At 64.1% G+C, this 18,695-nt stretch overlaps 3 protein-coding genes across 3 annotated transcripts in view; 1 reads left to right on the top strand and 2 right to left on the bottom strand.

Annotated features, from left to right (window-relative positions):
- Positions 1-1,945, bottom strand: part of F751_4991 (ABC transporter F family member 1) — a gene marked incomplete at both ends in the record, with an annotated part of 3,784 nt that extends 1,839 nt beyond the window's left edge. Inside the window, 3 exons of the mRNA XM_011398734.1 lie at positions 72-220; positions 703-1,295; positions 1,530-1,945. Coding sequence (XP_011397036.1) covers positions 72-220; positions 703-1,295; positions 1,530-1,945 — 1,158 coding nt within the window. The remainder of the gene's footprint in view (positions 1-71; positions 221-702; positions 1,296-1,529) is intronic.
- A 554-nt stretch (positions 1,946-2,499) lies between these two features.
- F751_4992 (Casein kinase I isoform delta-like protein) lies at positions 2,500-4,767 on the top strand (the record flags this gene model as incomplete). Its single annotated transcript, XM_011398735.1, has 7 exons — positions 2,500-2,517; positions 2,644-2,701; positions 2,792-2,902; positions 3,036-3,184; positions 3,364-3,459; positions 3,688-4,096; positions 4,490-4,767. The coding sequence occupies 7 exons, from the start codon at positions 2,500-2,502 to the stop codon at positions 4,765-4,767; spliced, it is 1,119 nt and encodes a 372-aa protein (XP_011397037.1).
- A 507-nt stretch (positions 4,768-5,274) lies between these two features.
- On the bottom strand, positions 5,275-18,375 carry F751_4993 (ABC transporter C family member 2; the record flags this gene model as incomplete). Its single annotated transcript, XM_011398736.1, has 31 exons — positions 5,275-5,361; positions 5,506-5,789; positions 5,984-6,261; positions 6,410-6,760; positions 6,902-6,981; positions 7,093-7,290; positions 7,506-7,585; positions 7,840-8,112; positions 8,395-8,427; positions 8,654-8,906; positions 9,279-10,105; positions 10,328-10,628; positions 10,772-10,871; positions 11,027-11,105; positions 11,190-11,276; positions 11,520-11,751; positions 11,981-12,205; positions 12,469-13,038; positions 14,078-14,180; positions 14,332-14,393; positions 14,559-14,636; positions 14,904-15,053; positions 15,235-15,294; positions 15,484-15,502; positions 15,728-15,810; positions 15,991-16,416; positions 16,610-17,002; positions 17,264-17,356; positions 17,536-17,697; positions 17,848-18,069; positions 18,208-18,375. The coding sequence occupies 31 exons, from the start codon at positions 18,373-18,375 to the stop codon at positions 5,275-5,277; spliced, it is 6,357 nt and encodes a 2,118-aa protein (XP_011397038.1).
- Between the last annotated feature and the right edge of the window lie 320 nt (positions 18,376-18,695).

An 18,695-nucleotide genomic window follows, 5' to 3' on the forward strand; every position in this document is an offset into this window, starting at 1 on the left:
GGTGCGCCCCAGAGGACCAGGGCGTGCACATCCCCTCCCTGAGCCAGGCACACCGCACCCCTCCCTCGCACCTGTGCTTGCCGGGCCAGCTTGGCTGAGCCGTGGCCGAAGCGCGCGATGTAGTCCTTCATGTTGGCGATCTGCTCCTGCTCCCACTTGTACTTCTTCATCTGGTTCTCCTCCTGCTCGGCCCGCGTCCGCACGTAGGTGTCGTAGTCACCTGCGGGGGTTGAGCAGGGGGGTGGCTGTTGAGGAAGGGGCCCAGGGTGTGGAGGGTGGGAGGAGCATCAGGGCTCGCATTGCGTGCCGCACCCTCCAGGATGCAGTGACGCGCGCGAAGAAACGGGCAAACCCCGCACAAGCTCTCAGGGTATGCCTGAGACATGCGTGCAGTGCATAGAGGAGGGAAGACAACAAAGAGAGAGCATCCAAAGATCGTGACGGATCAGAAGCCAAGCGTTCATAAGCATGCCTTGTTTTCAGTTTGCGCGGGCGGGAGTTTGATCGGCCCCCGCGTCGCTCAAAGGTTGCGGTATCATCACCTCCGTCACGGAAGGGTGCAAGCAGGCAGGGTGAGGAAGATTCGAGGAAAGGGAGGGTGCTCCAGCACAGACAGGGCTGGGCAGGGTGTGGGGGTTGCACCAGATTGCACATGGCGCGAGCAGAGAGGGGGATGGCAGACACCGCTCGACGCATTCCCACCTGCGTAGTACTTGAGCTGCTTATGTTGCATGAGGATGATGTTGGTGCAGACGCCGTTGAGGAAGTCCTGGGAGTGGGAAACGAGGAGCAGGATGCGCTTCCACTTCTTCAGCGTCTCCTCCAGCCACACGCAGGCCTCCAGGTCCAGGTGGTTGGTGGGCTCGTCCAGGATCAAAAAGGTGGGCTCCACGAACAGCGCGCGCGCCAGCGCGATGCGCATGCGCCAGCCGCCGGAGAAGTCGCGCGTGGGCTTGGCCTGCATCTTCTTGTCGAACCCCAGGCCGTGCAGGATGGAGGCCGCCCGCGTCTCCGCCATCTCGCTCTCCATGGCCTCCAGCCGCTCGTAGATGTCCTCCAGGCGCTGTTCCGCCTCACCACCCTCCGCGTCCGCCAGCGATTCGGCCTCCGCCTCCAGCTGCGCGCGCTCCTCGTCCACCGACATGACGGCCTGGAGGGCGGTAAGGTCTGAAGCCGCGATCTCCCGGTCCAGGAAGTAGGTGTCTATGTGGGCGGGGATGTCCAGCTCGCGCGCGCCCAGCGCCTTGAGCAGCGTCGACTTGCCACAGCCGTTGGGGCCTAGCAGGCCGTAACGCCTTTTGGGGGGGAGTGCAGGGAATGAGGGCAGAGATGCACGAACACGGAGCTGTTTTGCCAGTGGATTGCAAGCTTCAATCTATTGAGAGGGTCTAGATCGATCGTGGGCCAAGACTGTCGATAGGACGAGCTCTCTCGCTGGCTATGTCCCCGGCTCCTGTGACCATCCCATGCACATGGGAGCATCACCCCAACCCTCTCCACCCCCCACCCCCTCCTTTCTTCACATTCACCTGCCATAATTGAGCTCAAGGTCCGCATCCGTCAGGATCTCGTGCCCGTGGAAGAGGAGGGTAAAGGACTGGAAGTGGATGTCGCGCGACTGGGGGTGGGAGGTGAGGATGCCCGTGCAGGACCTGTCGTTCAGTTCCAGGTCCTCCACGTCCCGCGCCAGCTGTGTTGTGCTGCCGAACGCGTTCTCGGCATCGGAGCTCTCAGAGGCGAGGGTGGCAGAGGATCCCTTGCCCGCGACCTTGCCCTTCTTCAGGGCCGCCTGCTTCTTCTTGCGGTCGCTTACCCTGTGGACAAGCGGTGGAAGGGGCTCGGTGAGCAGGTGGATGTAGGCGGCATCGATGTCAGTGCATACATATAAAAAGACGCACAAAGTACCGCCCCAGGCCCCAGCTTCCGTGCAAGTCAGAACCCACATGCTCTACAAGGGCCGCCACAAGCGGCTGGGGTGGGTGGGGTGAGGCGCCTGGCTGATGTGTGATTTATGCGTACTCGTAGCAACTATCAATTCAACATTGGACACTGTCTCCTCAGGTACTTGAGCACTCGGCGCCGCTCCGCGGACTCGGCGTTGCCACCTCGTCGGGAAAGGGGGGGGGGCAAGCGCCATTCGACTCCGTCGGGTGCTAGGGCCCCCCGCGCTTGTTGAGTTTGGGCCTCACTGCCCAAGGGGGTTGCCGGGAAGGCTGTCGGCACCGACCTGCACTGTGGTCCTGACAACCTCCCTTCTTGGAGGAAGGGGATAGGTGTGACTCAGTTGGGGAACCCTCCCGAGGACGGCTTATCTCGAGTCCTCGGGCTTGACAACCGCTCCCGAAGTTTTCGCCCCAAGGCCCGCGTGGTGTTGCCCCCGATTCCTAGGATGCAGCAAGACCAGGGCTAGGTGTCTGAGCCCTGTAGCGCTACGCCTTCAGCTCTGGCTTTCTGCCCGTATCGACAGACAAGTGTGCCACGATGTCTCACCTCGCGCACATGGACATTAGGATTGCGGTAAGACGAGTGCTTGGCTTGGTCTCAATCTTCTTGATCAAGAGATCGAAAGCAGGATGTCCACCGGAGGCAAACGTCTCCCCAACTCACCGGCAGCAACGCCCTTTCGCCTTGTGATGGCTGTAGGGGAAGTACCGGCTCGGGAGGAAGATCGGCTCGGGGAGCTTTGGCGACATTTACATAGGTGCGTGGCGCTCTCTGGTGGCACAGTCGTTTTGGTCCTCAGGTGCACAGGCGAAGCTCACAACGAATCGGGAATCCATGCGATGCACAGGCACCCACCTCCTCACCGGCGAGGAGGTTGGCATCAAGCTGGAGTCGGTGAAGACCAAGCACCCCCAGCTGCTGTATGAGTCCCGCCTGTACAAGCTCCTGCAGGGCGGAAGTGAGTGGGCGGTTGGAGCGGGAAGGGTTTGGGGTGTGCTCGCTGTAGCGTTGGGCTTCCCTTGTCCAAGCGCACCTTGCCAGCTGTCGCCCACCACTCACACAACACCCATCACCCCTGCCACCCTATGCAGCTGGGATCCCTAATATACGCTGGTTTGGGATGGAGGGTGACTACACAGTGATGGTGATCGATCTGCTGGGACCCAGCCTTGAGGATCTGTTCAACTTTTGCAACCGCAAGTTCAGCCTCAAGACGGTCCTGATGCTCGCGGATCAGATGGTAGGCAGGGGGGCGTTCGTTGGGCTGGCAGTGTGTGAGAAGCCTCTGCATCGTCCAGGGTTGTGTCTGAGGTGTGGCTCCCTGCATGGTTTCCCCCTCGTCTGCCTCGGGTTGGCGTCGGAGTACTCTCGCCCGAGGACCCGCTGCTCAGTTTTCCATGCCCATCCCCTCCTTCCCAGCTCTCTCGCATCGAGTTCCTGCACAGCAAGTCGTTCATCCACCGCGACATCAAGCCCGACAATTTCCTGATGGGGCTGGGGCGCCGTGCAAACCAGGTGCGGGGGCGTGGTGCCTGGACTGGGTAGGCGGGATGGGGAGTGGCGTGTGGAGGATCTTGGGTTTGGATGTGCATTGGACAGGGTATTTTCACCACAGCCTTGCCCTTTCCTCTTCGGCTGCCCTGCGCTCTGACCAGTCGTCTCACAAGGCAATCCACACACCCTCCAACCCCTCACCTGACGCGCACACCCCCCCTTTCCCCCTTGCGCCCCCCTTTCCACCAGGTGTACATGATCGACTTTGGGCTGGCCAAGAAGTACCGCGACCCCAAGAGCCACATCCACATCCCGTACAGGGAGAACAAGAACCTGACGGGGACGGCGCGGTACGCCTCCATCAACACGCACCTGGGCATTGAGCAGTCGCGCCGCGACGACCTCGAGTCCCTGGGCTACGTTCTCATGTACTTCCTGCGCGGCATGCTGCCCTGGCAGGGCATGAAGGCGGCCACCAAGAAGGCCAAGTACGACAAGATCTCGGACCGCAAGCTGGCCACGCCCACCGAGACGCTGTGCCGCGGCTTCCCCACCGAATTCCCCGTCTACTTCCAGTACGTGCGCAGCCTGCGCTTCGACGACAAGCCCGACTACTCTTACCTCCGCAAGCTGTTCCGGGACCTGTTTGTGCGCGAAGGTGGGCGATTCGAGGTGTTTTGGGAGTGGCCAGGAGGGAGAAAGGAGAGCGTGGTGTGGGAGAAGGGTCAGTCTGGAGACCTGTCGAGGGGATACAGGTGGGGGTTGGGGAGCAGCAAAGGTGCTGGCGCCTGCTATGCCTGGAACGAGGCCAACAAGCCGCGGCGGCCTCGAGCATCGCACGCTCGCGCCCTGCGCTGGTTGGACTCCAGCCGATGGGCTTGCCCTTGCGGCACCCACGCCGAGCCTGTTCACGAGCGTGGTTGTGCACCAGGCACATTCCCCCAACCCCCACTTCTCAACCAAGGCTCCCCCCTCTCCGTGACGCCTGTTCCCTCGCATGTCCCCCGCAACAATTGAATCCACACTCCCCCTCCATCCCCTGCCCGCGCAGGCTTCACGTGGGACTACGTCTTCGACTGGACCATCCTGAAGTACCAGCAGCAGGGCGGTACCCCCTCCAACGGCCGCCCGGTCCCCGCCAGCCAGCTGGCCGGCGTGGCGGGCGCCAACATGCAGGATTTCCCCAACGCCGGCGCCAACCAAATCCCTGAGGCGGGGGCCTCGGGGTACAACAGCGGCTACCCCGCGCGCGGCGCGACTGGCGCCGGCGGCCAGACCGACGAGGCGCGGGACGCCGAGGCGGCCCTGCGCCGCCTGGGCCTGCAGTGAGGGCGGTGGCCTGCAGTGGAGGAGGGGGAGTGGGAGGACCGGAATGCGGCAGGCGGCGTGCAGGCCCGCCGGCTCGGGCGCTGCTTCCCACGCCTGCCCCCGCGCGACGAGACGCCGGTGAGCGCGCTCCCGGTGGCGCCCTCATGCCGATCGCCCCTGTACATGGACCCTCGTGCCAGCGCCGCGAGGCGCGGGGCGGCCGCCAGGCCGCACTGCCCCCCCTTGGCTCAGGCCGGCTGCCCCGCGAGTTCCTGCTGCGCTCTGTGCTTCTTTTCAAGTGTCGACCCCGGCGCATGCTTGCCATCACTGTGCATGATCTGGTGTGAGTCTCTTTTTGAAGCGTGCGCAGCGAGGAAGGGGGCGGTGGTCAGGTGATGATGGGCAGACCGGGAAGCAGCTGGCAGTGGGCGGGACGGTGGATGCGCACGGTGGATCGGGGCCTGTGTCGGGCCGGCAGCTTGACACCCCGCTGGTCACCGGCCTCGCCGTCGCCACGCCCGCCCGCCCTCAAAGCCCGTCCCACTGCGCGCCGGGGCGGCCGCGTGCCAGCTCGTCGACGTCACGCTGCGCGCGCTGCGCCATACTGCTGACCTCCTGCACCAGCGCCGCCGCGCGCGCCAGCGCGGCCTGCGCCGACAGCGCGTCGCCCCGCGCAGCCACGCCGTCGGGCGCTGGGCGCGGGGCGTGGGAGCGGGGCGTGCCGCCGCCCTCCTCCTCCTCCCCGCCCGCCTCGTACACCTCCTCCCCCGTCGCCAGTGCCTCCAGCCCCTCCAGCGCCTTCTTCAGCTGCGCGGCTGCGCCACCGGCCGCCGCCATCAGCTCGCGCGAATGCGTGCCCAGCGCGCGCAGCGGCGAGGCGCCGCCCGGCGACGGTGGCGGGGAGGCCAGCAGGTCCACGGAGCGCGTGGAGAGGTGGGAGCCGCCGCTGCGCGCCGGCACGGCAAGGTGCACAGCGTCGGCCGCCTGCTCGGCCAGCGCGCGCAGCATGCGCTCACTGGCGGGGCCCGTCTCCCTCACCATGTCTGTGCAGGGGAGGAGGGGGGAACAGAGCGTCATGGGTATCCGACTGAGGCATTTAGGACCAGCGCGCACCTGGGGCACGAAGCACCCTCGCCGATGCAGTGCATGCGCACCCTCGCCAATCGACAAGCACCCACTCTGCCTGCAGACACCACACCATTCCGCCTGCAGACCCTAGATAACAAACGACCCCCACCTGTGAAGACGCCGTCCTGCTTGGCCAATAACTGCGCGGCCGACCCAAACTCCACGGCCAGCCCGTCGTCCATGACCAAGACATTGTGCGCGTCGATCACGGTCTGCAGGCGATGCGCGATGGCCACGACCGTGCACTCGCCGAACTCTCGGCGAACGGTGTCCTGGATCAGGGCGTCGGTCTCCACGTCCACGCTGGCGGTGGCCTCGTCCAGGATGAGCACCTTGGTGGGGCGCAGCAGCGCGCGCGCCAGCGCCAGCAGCTGCCGCTGCCCCGCGCTGTGAGGGTGTAGAAGGTTTAGATGTGGAAAGGGGGGGGGGTCCGGAGTGACTTTGATTATCTCTGCTGGCCGCCTAAAGACTGCTGCTCGCACCCTCAACCCACCACCCATCCACACACAAGCACCGTCCCCATCCGACGTCCCACCTCAGGGGCGCGCCGCCCTCGGAGATGACCATGTCCAGGCCCAGGGGGCTGGACTCCACGGCGGTGGCCAGGTGCGCGTGGCGCAGCGCGGCCCACAGCGCTGCGTCGCTGTGCCCGGCAAAGGGCGAGAGGTTGAAGCGGACGCTGCCCGTGAAGAGCACGGGTTGCTGCGGAATAAGGGCCATGGCACCGCGCAGCTGGGCCAGGCCCAGGGTGTCAGTGGCCACGCCGTCCAGCGTGATGCGCCCGCCCTCCAGCTCCACCAGGCGGAAGAGGGCGTTGATGAGGCTGGACTTGCCGGCCCCCGTGCGGCCCACCACGCCGCAGGTGGTGCCGCCGGGGACGCGGAAGCTGAGGCCCCGCAGCACCAGGGGCAGGCCGGGGCGATAGCGCAGGGTGACATTTTCGAAGGCCAGCGCGCCGCGGGAGGGCCAGCGCCGGGGGGCGGCACCGGGGACCACGGCCGCCGCCTCCTGCGGCGGCTCGCTGTACTCCAGCACGCGCTCCACGCTGTTGAAGGACACCTCCGCCAGGCTGGCGCTGCGCAGCGTCATGTTGGTCAGGCTCGTGATCTGCAGCGCGCTGGACAGGATGTTGCCCAGCAGCGCCGCCGCGCCGCGCTGCTCGACGGCGGCCAGCGCGGCGGCGGCGGCGGCCAGCGCGCCCAGGGACTCCAGCCGCACGCTGAGCCAGCGGTTGGCGCTCATGTTGGCCAGGGACATGACCACGTTGCCGTCCAGCGCGCGGCCGGTGCGCGCCAGCAGGCGCCGCTCCGCGCGAAAGGCTCGGATGGAGGCCAGCCCACCCAGCGCCTCGCCCACCGAGGTGTAGATGGGCGAGCGCGAGATGGAGTCCAGGCGCTTCACTTCACGCACCGTAGTCTGGGCGGTGGAGGTGAGGTGTCGGCGGGGTTCTGAGGTGTTTTGTGCTCGGGTGTGTCCCAGGATTGGGAGCATGGAGGGTGGGGCAGACGGTAGCGTATGAGGAGCAGACAAGTGGATTGCTGGCACAATCGGCAACGATCCCACTGCACAGGCCTGGGGCTGAGGTGCACATGCAGGTCCAAACCCCGGCACCACGCCCCCCCACTCCGCACCTGGAAGTACTGGTACAGGACGACAAAGGAGAAGAGAATGGGGGTGAGGGCCCAGAGGGTGAAGGGGTTCAATGCGCCGACTGCAAGGTGTGAGTGGAGGTGTGGGGTGAGAACATACTGCATGAATGACCAGGCATTCCCAGGCCTTGGAAGGTCCGTGAGTCAGGGACAGCAGGGACACAGGTCAGGGGATGGTCGAGCACTGCATCCCACCAAGCAAACCCTTTCAGGTAATCCTCCCCAGCAAGGAGGATGAGCTGCACAGGCTGCACCATCGTCGGTCAGTGGGCGCCGCCCTCCACCGGACCCTCTGCTGCCCCCCTTCTCAACCCACCAAGAATGACGGTGGAGGCCAGCTGGAACACGGAGCGCATGAAGAAGGCGGAGTAGTCGGTCAGGTTCTTGTCCAGCTCCGAGGTGTCCTTGGTCAGGCGGTTGACGATGCGACCAAGCGGCGTGATGTTGAAGAAGGACATGGGGGCGCGGACCAGGCGCGCGATCATCGCATCGTGCAGGCGTCGTGAAGCGAGCAGGGACATGTACCGCGCCAAGTACTGCGAGATGGCCGTGAAGACGACCTGGGTCGCGCTCAGCGCGGCGTACATGCCTGATAATAGTGACAGGAGGGGGGAAATCTGGGGGCAGTGAAGGGGTTTGGGCCGGCAGGAGAGGTGGAAGAGTGGATCATGCCTTCTGTGGGGGGTGTAAACTAGAGAACATGCTGGGCTGATCACTGCAATGGTTTCCCACAGCATGACGCCTGTTGAGACCCCGGGCCAGCTACCCAAATGCATGGTGTCAGACACTTGCGGGGACAGCTCTGGGATCAGCACATCGACAGCGCAGAAGTCACCGAGGGCAACCCTTCAAAGATACTCTTCATACGCACCCAGGTAGAAGCCAATGGAGCGCTTGGTGTGACCTGCGCATCGTTAAGCGGTGGAAGAGTGTCAGCAGTCAGCTCATCAACATTGCATCCCAAAGTCATCGCAAGGCATGTGCACTCGAGGGCTCAGCAAACTCTTGTGACATGTAGTGTGGAGCGGCACAAGTCGTCTACATACACTCACGGACCTCCATCGCGTTGATCATCCCCCCTTGCACTGTTCACTGGAGCCGCAGCACCCCAAACCCACACCCCGGCCCACCATGCGTCCGGTCCACTTCCCCCGTCCAGTGCTGCAGCCAGAGCTGGGCAGCCACACGCGCCGCCTCCACGGCAATGAAGACGGCGAGGAGGACGAGCACGAGGAGTGGCCCGCCGAGTGCGGTGATGTAGCCACGCATGATGCCCCAGGACACCTTGCCGGTGCTGCGTCCCTCCTCCTCCACCAGACGGGCCCCCGGTGCCTCCGCCTGCTCGGCTCGCGTCGGCCGGCGAGCTCCGAGGCTGCTCTCAGACTGCAGGGGTTGTTACGGGTGGGGGGATCTTGGAGATGCTAGGGGTGGGCTGTACAGCGGATGCCCATTGGTTATGTAAGGAGAACACACCTGTCGTCCGCGCCAAAGTCAGGGGGCCTGCTATCAAATGCGGTACGCACGCACACACACTTGACCCCACCCCTCCCCACTCCCTCCTCATCAACCCCCAAACCCCCTTGCCTTCGTCGAGGTGGACAGCTTGGAGCGCGCCACTGCCTCGCCATTCTTGGCGCCGGACTGTTCCCCGTCCTGCACATGCGCCTCTCCCCCACTCTCCTCCCCCCCCGCGCCCTCCTCCACCTCCTCCTCGCCCGCCTCCTTCTCGGTCTCGGCCCGCGACATGATGCCCACAAACTCCCCCCCCGCCGCCATCAGCTCCGCGTAGGTACCGTCCTCCACGATCCGCCCGTCGCGCATGAGCAGGATGCGGTCCGCGGAGCTGACATACTGCAGCTGGTTGGTGACCAGGACCCGCGTGCGCCCCGCCAGCGCGCCCTGCACGCAGTCGCGGAAGACGCGGCGGCCCACCCGCGCGTCCAGGGCCGACAGCGGGTCATCCAGAAACACGACGTCTGCGTCGGCGTAGACCGCCCGCGCCAGCGCGATGCGCTGCTTCTGCCCGCCCGACACCGTGACCCCGCGCTCGCCCACCTCGGTCTCGTCCCCGGCCGGGAAGCGGGCGAGGTCGGGCTCCAGCGCGGCGGCGCGCAGCGCGGCCGCGTAGCGCACGGGGTCGTGGGGCGCGCCGAACAGCACGTTGCCTCGCACCGACTCGGCGGTGATGAAGGCGGTCTGGGGGACGAGCGCGATGCGGCCGCGCACACGCGGGGGGGACTCGCCCAGCCGCTCCAGCAAACCCAATGCGGCGGAGAGGAGCGAAGACTTGCCGGAGCCGGTGGCACCCACCACCGCCACCAGCTGGCCGGCTCGGAGGTCCAGGTGTAGGTCGCGCAGGCTGGGGGGCAGGTCCAAGGCCCAGGCAAAGTCGCCGTGCAGGGACACCGCCGCCTCGCCGGGGCCGGCAGGAGGGAGGTGCTCCACCTCGCCCTGCTCGGGGCTGGCTAGGATGGCCTGCAGCCTGCCAAGGGCCACGCTGGCCTGCACAGCTGAGGCCACCAGCTGCGGCAGGTTGGCGATGGGAAAGCGCAGCACCGCAAGCAGGCTCAGGGAGGTGAAGGCTGGAGGAGTGAGGTTTGTTTTTTTTTTTGGGGGGGGGGGAGGATGTATTGGTGTGGGCCAGGAAGGGGCTCAGGAGGTGGTGCTCAGCGAGGGGGGCGACGGAATGCACAGGTGCATGTCCAAGAAGACGGAGGAGTGATGTTAGAAGCCACGCAAGCTTTCCAAGATACATGTCATGCAGGACTCATCACCCTCATAACATACTAGGACTTTCAACGCACCTTGGGAGGGGGTTAGGGCCTTGTGCGTCAGCAGCGCGTAGGTGCCAAAGGCGCCCACCGCCGCGGCCGCGGGCACCGCCAGCATGATGACGGTGTTGGAGGAGGCGATGAAGAAGGCACGCCACAGCATCCACAGCTCCCGGTCCCGCACGCCGCGGATGCGGTCCAGGAAGCTGTCCTCCCAGACGTAGCACTTGACCACGTCCACGCCGCCCAGCAGCTCCGACTCCAGCTTGGCGCGCTCGTCGGTGGCGGCCAGAGAGTCGCGCAGGATGGCGCGCTGACGCCTCACCAGCCAGGCCTGCGTGTTGTGGCCAGGGACGGATGGTTGTTGTGGAAAGGGGGACTGCAAGTGCCGAGATGGGGGGTGAGCCTCTACCCTTGCAATCTGACACCCAGCAGTGACAAAAGGGCATCTTGGAACACACCCAGCCACACAATCACCTGGACCGGGAGGAGCAGGACCAGAAAGGCGACGGCGGTGATGGCAGCAATGCCGAGCTGGAAGTAGAGCAGGACCAGGGCGCCGATGATTCGGACCGGGCTGAAGAATGGGCGGCGGATGAGGGATGAGGCCGATGCAGGGGGCGGAGCAGGACTTGGGCGTGGCAGGGGCATCGCGAGGCGCACGCTTCCCACCCAGGCAAGGAGCCCATCCACCCGGGCATGGTCCGTAGGCAAGTCCTGCCAGCCTCCTACCTGCTGATGAAGCCCAGGATGCCCTGGCTCAGGTTTTGCAGCGTGTCCACATCCGACCCAATGGCAGAGTAGAGACGGCCTGCATTGCTGGCGATAAGTGAGTGAGATATTCTGGACCTCATTGACGAACAGGCCCTACCTCACTCCCCAGCGCACAACTCACCGCTGGAGAACTGGGCCCGGGCATTGGGTGTCAGGAAGAGGATCTTGTGGTACACAGCGTGTGTCAGCATGGAGCGGACTTGGTAGCCTGTTGAGGGAGGGCATGGATGGCTGACGTGTATTCAGGCGTTCATGGGTCACAGCAAGCCCCGTCATCGGCAAAACTCCAGCGTTCGACACTACAAATCAACAGCGCAGGGATGAAGCAACCCAGCGGCTAGCTCCTCGAACCATCCAGACACAAATTCTTCAAGTGCCAGGCTGAATACTCCACTCCCTGCCCTTTCCTGCCTCTCCCGGCCCCTACCAAACAGTCCAACAGCGCCCCCACCTGCACGCATTGTGAGCTGGAATTGCTGGTTGTCGGCCAGGGTTCCCGTGAGCAGCCCCGCCAGCAGCCCCAGGGACAGTAGGTAGCCGGTGCGGTCAGGGGCACCACTGGACACGGCGCTCAGCAGCAGGTTGATGAAGACTGGGGCCACGAACTGGGCTGCATCGGAGATCATCTTCACTGGGATGGCGGGCAGGAAGAGGTGGGACACCGCCTGCCAGCACACGAGTGTCTGTTTGTGGGGGAGGGGTTTTTGAAAGTGGGAGGGAGGTTTGATGGGCATGAACAAAGAGTTGGATATCACAGAGCTTGGAGGATCCACATGGCATCCTGAGTGTCCACAAGGCTGTACACCTCTGCCCATCCCCACTTCTACGAGTCCAACCTCCATGCACGGTCCCTGCGTCACCACAGCTCTCCAGACTCCCAGCCGCCCAACAATCTACCCCCGCCACCCTCACCAGGCTGGGGTTCTCTGGGTTCCGCTGCCGCTCGGCCGCCCAGAAGTGGGCAAAGCGCTGGTCCAGGGTGGCCGACCTGTCTGCCGGCGGCAGGCGCCAGACGTCGGCAAAGGTGAGGGGGGCGCGGTAGCCTCGCTTCATCAACGGCCCCATCCAGCTGAAGGTGAGCCGCGAGAGGGGGCCGGCGCGGACCTCGGGGCAGACGTCCTCGTCGTCATGCAGCGGCTGCCATTGGGGGACGGGCGTGAGAGGGGGAAGAGGGGTTGGGGGCCGCCATGATGGGGAGGAAAACGCACAAACGAGGCGATGGAGGCAGGCCCGGTGATGCGGAGCCAATAAATCTGCCGCATATGCAGCCTGGCTGCCGGCTCTTGCCAAATAAATCAACCCCATGTGCCCCTCATGGTCACCAAGCATGCATCGCAAGGGCTATTCCAGAGCACACCAGCATCTGCACTAGGGAGCCCGCTCTCCTCCAGCCCACCCACCAAGTAGGCCGCGGTGTCGGGGTCCGGCCCCGTGCCCTGCTCCACGAGGACCATCTTCCGGCAATCTGGCGCCAGCCAGAGTAGGAGCAGGCACAGGGCGACCTGCAGCCCGACGTAGGCGTAGAACAGGGCCGCAAAGTAGTCGCTGCGCTCCTCCGACTGCAGCACGAAGCGGAGCTTGGCCAGGTTGCCGGTGAGCACAAGGAAAGGAGGGAACCGCCACAGGGCCGGCGACGAGGCGGGGGCAAAGGCCCTGGCGTGCGTCGCGAACAGCGCGACGAGGAGCGACCAGGAAAGCGCGGCCAGGGTGTAGGCCGCCCACTCGAAGGGCGCGGCGGCGCCGTGCACCAAGGGCAGCGCGTGCGCGGCCAGGCGGGCGTTGAGCTGCAGGGCGAGGACCAGGAGGGCGGCGCCGGCCAGGACCGCGGCCGCGACATGTCGCCGGCGGTCACTCGTGCCCAGGCGGTACTTGGAGGTCCTGGAATCCAGGAGCGAGGCATGGAGGCTGGCCAGGCTGCAGACGATGGCCAGGGCATGTGCCGCGCCGATGACCACGATGTCCGTGAAGCACTGTGCAGGGTGGAATCGTGGGGTGCGAGGGAGGGGGTGGAGGGCAGGGACGCGAGGTAGATCAGAGTGGGGCCCCTCCTGACGGCCAGGCTGCTGATGCTCAACGAGGCGGTGCTGGCCCCAGCCCGACTACGGCATTTTGCAGGCCAGATCGAATGCGGAGTGCGGTCAAAAACAGGTGCACTTAATTCCAAGCCCATCGCTCACGGGGGTAAAGGGTCCCAGCCAGTTTGTGAAGTGGTGACCGGCCCCCCTGCGACGAGATGGGTGGGAGTCGAGCTGGGCGGAATCTTACTCCAGCATCGATGCGGGCGCAACCGAGGCGTGCATGCATGCCCCCGCATGCTTTACTCCTCACTCTGGATCGCAGAAGGAATCCACGAAAGGGTGGGCAGACGTCGTCAGGGAGAAGGGAAACATGGTGGGTGGGACCTCCGGGGTGGCACGAGCGGGACCCCTTCAGCCCACAGATCTCCTGGTGGCAGACGCCTCTGCTGCCTTCCTATGCCTGATTGGTACCAATATGCAATGGTTATTTTAGATGACCCGTCAGCTTCATGGGGTCGGTAGGATCGCGCCTCTGGCTTCAGCTTCATCGTCCATAATGTAATGGCTCACGTCATAGGTGATGGATATTCAAACTTACACCAGGCGACATTGAAACTTCACGGAGCTGCAGCACAATGGCAAGATGAGACACAAGTTGCACGGAACATTCTAGGGCATAAAAACAGCCACCAGGCTTGGGAGCGCGCCACCATGGTGCCGGCCATCATATCCGCCCCAGCTGTGAGCCCAAGTTATCAAAGAGCTGTTTGTGGACCGCAGTGTGGACGGGCGCCTTATAGCCCTAAAATGGTTCGTTGGGGGGAGGAGGATGCAAACGTATACAGGGGAGCTTGCAGATCATTGCAGCTCTCAGTCCAGGCACAGGAGGGCTCAGACTTGTCATCTCATCTCGTGCAGCACAGGAACAATCGCCCAGCACACCCCAGAGCCAGCCCGCACCCGCGGCATCCCACCCGCCCGCCCGACTTACGCTGGAGTGGGTCTCCTTCCAGGCCGTGACGAGGTCCACGCTGGAAGCCACGAAGATGGCGGTCAGCGCCAGCACCACCAGGGTCACGAGCAGATATGGGCCCCTACACACGCAGTGAGGAACATTGGTGCGGGTGTGCCCAGCGACTTCAGGACTGTTGCATACAGGAGGCCAGGTACACCTGCGCTGCACACCAAACCATAGACTCCCTCTCTGATCGGCACGGCAAACGACAGTTACGAACCCCCACTGACCTCCTGTCGTCAATGTATGACGCCTGCTTCAGCGCGATCTGGTTGCTGCGCCAGACAAACACCTGTTGTGGTAAGGGAAGTGGGAGGAGGGTCTAGACCGGAGGCGACTTCATGATGAACAGCAGCCTTGTATCCAGTAGTACGTGTGCAAACACCTTTAGCACCCCCCAGCCCCGGGCAATAATCGCACACATGCCGCAACCAGCGACCGATTCCCAGCGGCGTACCATTGCAGCATAGGCCACGATGAGGATGGACAGGGGCAGCAGGATGAAGGCCACGAAGAGCACCAGGTTGCCGCCGACCTGCAGGGAATCAAGGATTGAGGGTCAAAATTGGTGTGAGCAGGGACCTTCAAGACTGTGCACAGCAAGCGTGGAAGAGCTGGGCTGTCTGTATGACAAGGCACGTTTGCGTAAAGGCGCCAATGCTGGATCTCCTCCTGGCCCATTGGTCTGTGGCAGCACGGTGTGTGGCAGCCAGGCCTCGGGAAGAGCAGCTCCCCCACAATCCCTCAAGCTCTCTTCACGAGGACCCCTCCCCAGCTTCCACCGGCCCCAGGCCAGCCTCACACAACTTGCCTTGTGCAGGGGGTCGAGCTTGTCCTTGCTGGACCCCGCAAAGGCCAGCAGCGCGGTGGCGATGGACGCCAGGGTGATGGCCATGTGCATCCAGGACAGGAAGGTCCGCTCCGATGCCAGGAATGTCTTGGGCTCCAGGCGCTGTGATAGGTGTAGGAGGTAATAGGTTTGCGGTGGTGCAGGGCGGCGACAGGTCAGAGGAGCATATACTCCCGGGTGAGGGGGGGGTATAGGGGGATCTGTATGGACCCACACAGGGTCCACGAGGGTACAGCATACCCCGCCACCCCAAACTCTCTGCCGGCCTTCCTCATCGACGCACCTGGGGAATGGTGGTGGCCATGGGCTTCTTGTTCTTTGAACCCGGCAGCCAGGCCAGCACCTTGTCCCAGGGCCGCTCGGCGGGCGGGGCGCCGACGCGCCGCAGCGAGCGCCCGGCCCCCGCCGCCCCGCCCTCGTCCATGAGCTGCAGCGTGGGGCCCTCCCCCAGCAGGGGGTGGTGCAGCGTGCTGTCCTCGTCGCCGGCCGCCGGCTCGGGGCCCCGCCGCTTGCGCGGCTTCTCCTCGGCCACGATCTGGGCGTCGCGCGCCCTGCGGCCAAGCGGTGGTTGGTCCAGGTGGGCATGGGAGTTCTACTCGTGAGAATGAAGCTGCGGCAGCCTGAGCACTGGTGGAGACTGCTCCCTGGGCACTGCAGCCTGCCGCTGCCTGAATCCTGCTCACAATCTTCTAAAAACTCCCTGCCCTCGCCCAGCCAACTCTCCACTCCCACATCCAGGGTCCCCCGTGTCCAGCAAGCCTGCATGCGTCGCCCACCTGGAGTCGATCTGCTTGGCATCTGGGGCCGAGTTGAGGATGGAGGCGCGGATGGACTCGTCGTCCATCCAGTAAGGCACAGCCTGGTGGGGTGATGGAGCAGGAGGGGGTGAGGCTGGGTGCTCTGACAGAGGCTCAAATTGATATGCGTAGCCCGGGCTACCCTCCATGCACTTTTGAAGGCACGTACTCAGAACTACTCGTCCAACGGCATCACACACCCCACAGGACAAACACCCCCTTCCCCCTTTCTTCGAACGCACCCTGACCATCTCCGGGAAGAGGGTGGCAGTGCCGTGGATGAACTTGCTCATCTTGTGCACCTCGGTGATGAGGTCCGACTCCATGAGGTCCGCCACCCACTCCGGCGGCGACTCGCCCTCCGGCAGCGCCAGCTTGATCTCCAGCACGGCGTGCGGGAAGCGCGTGATCTCAGTGCGCGAGACGGGGAGCGCGGGGTCGCGGAACCACCGCCCCGAGATGGCGCAGGTGGGCGCGCCCTCGGGGTTCTCCTTCAGCATCACCAGGTTGGTGTCCAGGGTGAAGGAGACGGAGCGGTCGTGCCCCATCTGGAAGGCGGAACGCATGTACTGCGTGCGCACAAACGGCTTCAGCTGCTTGCTGTCGATGGTCAGCTGGATCTCGCGGAAGAGCTTGGATGCCTTGGCGATGTCCTCCTCCGACTTGCCCTGTACGTTTGGTTGGCAGGAGCAAGAGTGTGAGTGGGGTTGCCAGCCACATTCACACTCCACCTTCAGCTCGTCTTCTCCCTGGTCATCCACATCACACCCGGCGACCAAGCTCCCTGCCCTTCCTCACACCCATCTCCTCCCCGAAAGCCCACTGACAGGGGAGCCCAGCCCCGGCCCCCGCACAACACACCTTGGCTCGGAGGCCCTCCTCATACTCCTCCGCCGTGTACTCGCCCTCGATGTATGGCACCACTTTCGCCTCAGGCAGCGTGAAGCGCTCCTTCACGCTCTTCTCCCCCTTCCACGACTCCTTGTGGATCTTGCGCTCCACGAAGCAGAGGGAGGGGTCGTTGGGCCCGTACCAGCGCACGCGGATGGCCAGTGCGCCGGGCTTCTTGTCCAGGCGCCCGTGGTACAGCTCCAGGCTGTCATTGTCAAAGTACACCGAGTTGACCAGCTGCGCGTCGCCCGAGTAGTTCTCGGCGTTGAACACGAACACCGGCATGTTCTCAATGATGGTGCGCTTGACGGCCGACACGTCGGAGGTGCGGATCCAGTACTTGGTGGTGGAGCGGTTGAACGCCTGGTGGGTGGGTGTGGGTGGAGGTTGAGGGATGAACATTGAGGTGAGGCCGAGTCTGGGAAGGGGAAGCGGGAATCCTGGCAAGCATGCGTCGAGGTGTATATGCCATTATCAGTGCCAGAGTGCGCTGGGAACAAGAAAATTCGGCAAGCTGCTGCGGCCCATTTCATCGCCGCGCCGCAGCCACTCTGTGTTCTTGCACTGCTGTCAACAAGTATAGACCTTGCGACCCAGCAGCTTGTTCCTCCCTTTCTTCCTGACCTGGGCGGATCCGCCCTGGGCCTCGGCCAGGGTATCGCCTCGAACCTCAGAGAAGATGTTGGAGAGGACAACCATGAGTTCAGAGTAGTTGCCCTGGTAATTGAGGGTGGGAGAGGGGGGAGGAGGGTGAGGATAGCACAGGGGCAGATGCCTGGAGGTGCCCCACATTGCTCTGTCCCCAAGACAGGCAGGCAGTCCTCGAGTGTTGTGCAATCTCAGAGTGCCCGAGCTGAAGCTGCCAATGCCCACAAGCCCATGGCCACGGCGCCCACCTGGACCCAGGGCTGCTGGTGCAGGTGGGAGATGTAGAACTGGCGGCAGGGAGTCTGGGGCAGCGCCTTGTCGTGCTTCTTCAGGATCTTGTGGAAGCCCATGTAGTTCAGGTTGACGTACTTTTCGAGCTGCAGGAACTCGTCGCCGATGGCCTTGGCCTCCTGCTTGGATGGGGATGGGGTGGGGGAGCACCGGGTTACAATGATTGTGCCCAGCTCCCAGGGAGTACTCTGGTTAGACGTTTCTAATATCACCCTATAAACGACCATTTCCAGGGTCTTGCCCTCAGAAATTTTCCCCATCTTTCTCACCTCCAGCAGCTCGTCCCTCTCGCCGGGCTTAAGGTCCTTATGCACCGAGTCCTGCAGCTTCTGCAGGCGGCCACGCAGCGTGGTCACCAGCTGGGCGGTGAATTTGCCCACCTTGGACACTTCCTGGTCCAGGCGCTTGAAGAACTGCTCCTCGGGCAGGTCCCGGGAGCTGAAGCGAGTGACGGACAGCGAAGTCACCTGGGATGATTGCCAGCCATCGTTCTGCGAGGCGGGCATCAGGGGCAAGGCGTGCATTCCAGGTTGAGAGGGGCTCGGTGACACCCAGGGGATGCAGCTTTTCGTGCACAGGTGGTTGCGTTCAGGTGACACCTCCCCTTCCCTCCTTCACTGCCTGCCCACCAGCTCGGCAGCAGCCGCACAGTCCTTGATGAGATCCTTCAGGGCCTTGTAGTCGACGTAATGTGGGGCCCACAGGGCCCGTTTCTTCTCATCCAGGTATTTTCCGAACTGCGGAGGGGAGCGCCCGATGTTTTGGGTCCGGGCTGGGTCACAGGGGCCGTACTGCATGGCAAGGACCAGAGGTGCGAACCTCCACTCACCTTCATATTGGACCCGAGCGCCCAAGGTGGCCCCTGTGGAGCTTAATTCGTCAGAAACCCGACCCTTTCAGTTCCGCACACTGTCGATGGTGTTCTCGCGGCGCGCGCACTGAGACTGCCGGCGTTGGAGCTCGGCAAGTAGCGCGCGGGGTGTCGAGGGTTGTTCTGGCACCTCGTGACTTTGCTGCAAAGACCCAGCGAATTGGAGTCGGGGCCCTGGAACTGCGCATCCAGATGCCAGGATGCATTCACTAGTGCTAGGGTGGGTGGGAGGGCATATCGACCATG

This window comes from Auxenochlorella protothecoides (genome assembly GCF_000733215.1).
Source record: "Auxenochlorella protothecoides strain 0710 unplaced genomic scaffold scaffold56, whole genome shotgun sequence".
Lineage (NCBI taxonomy): Eukaryota > Viridiplantae > Chlorophyta > Trebouxiophyceae > Chlorellales > Chlorellaceae > Auxenochlorella > Auxenochlorella protothecoides.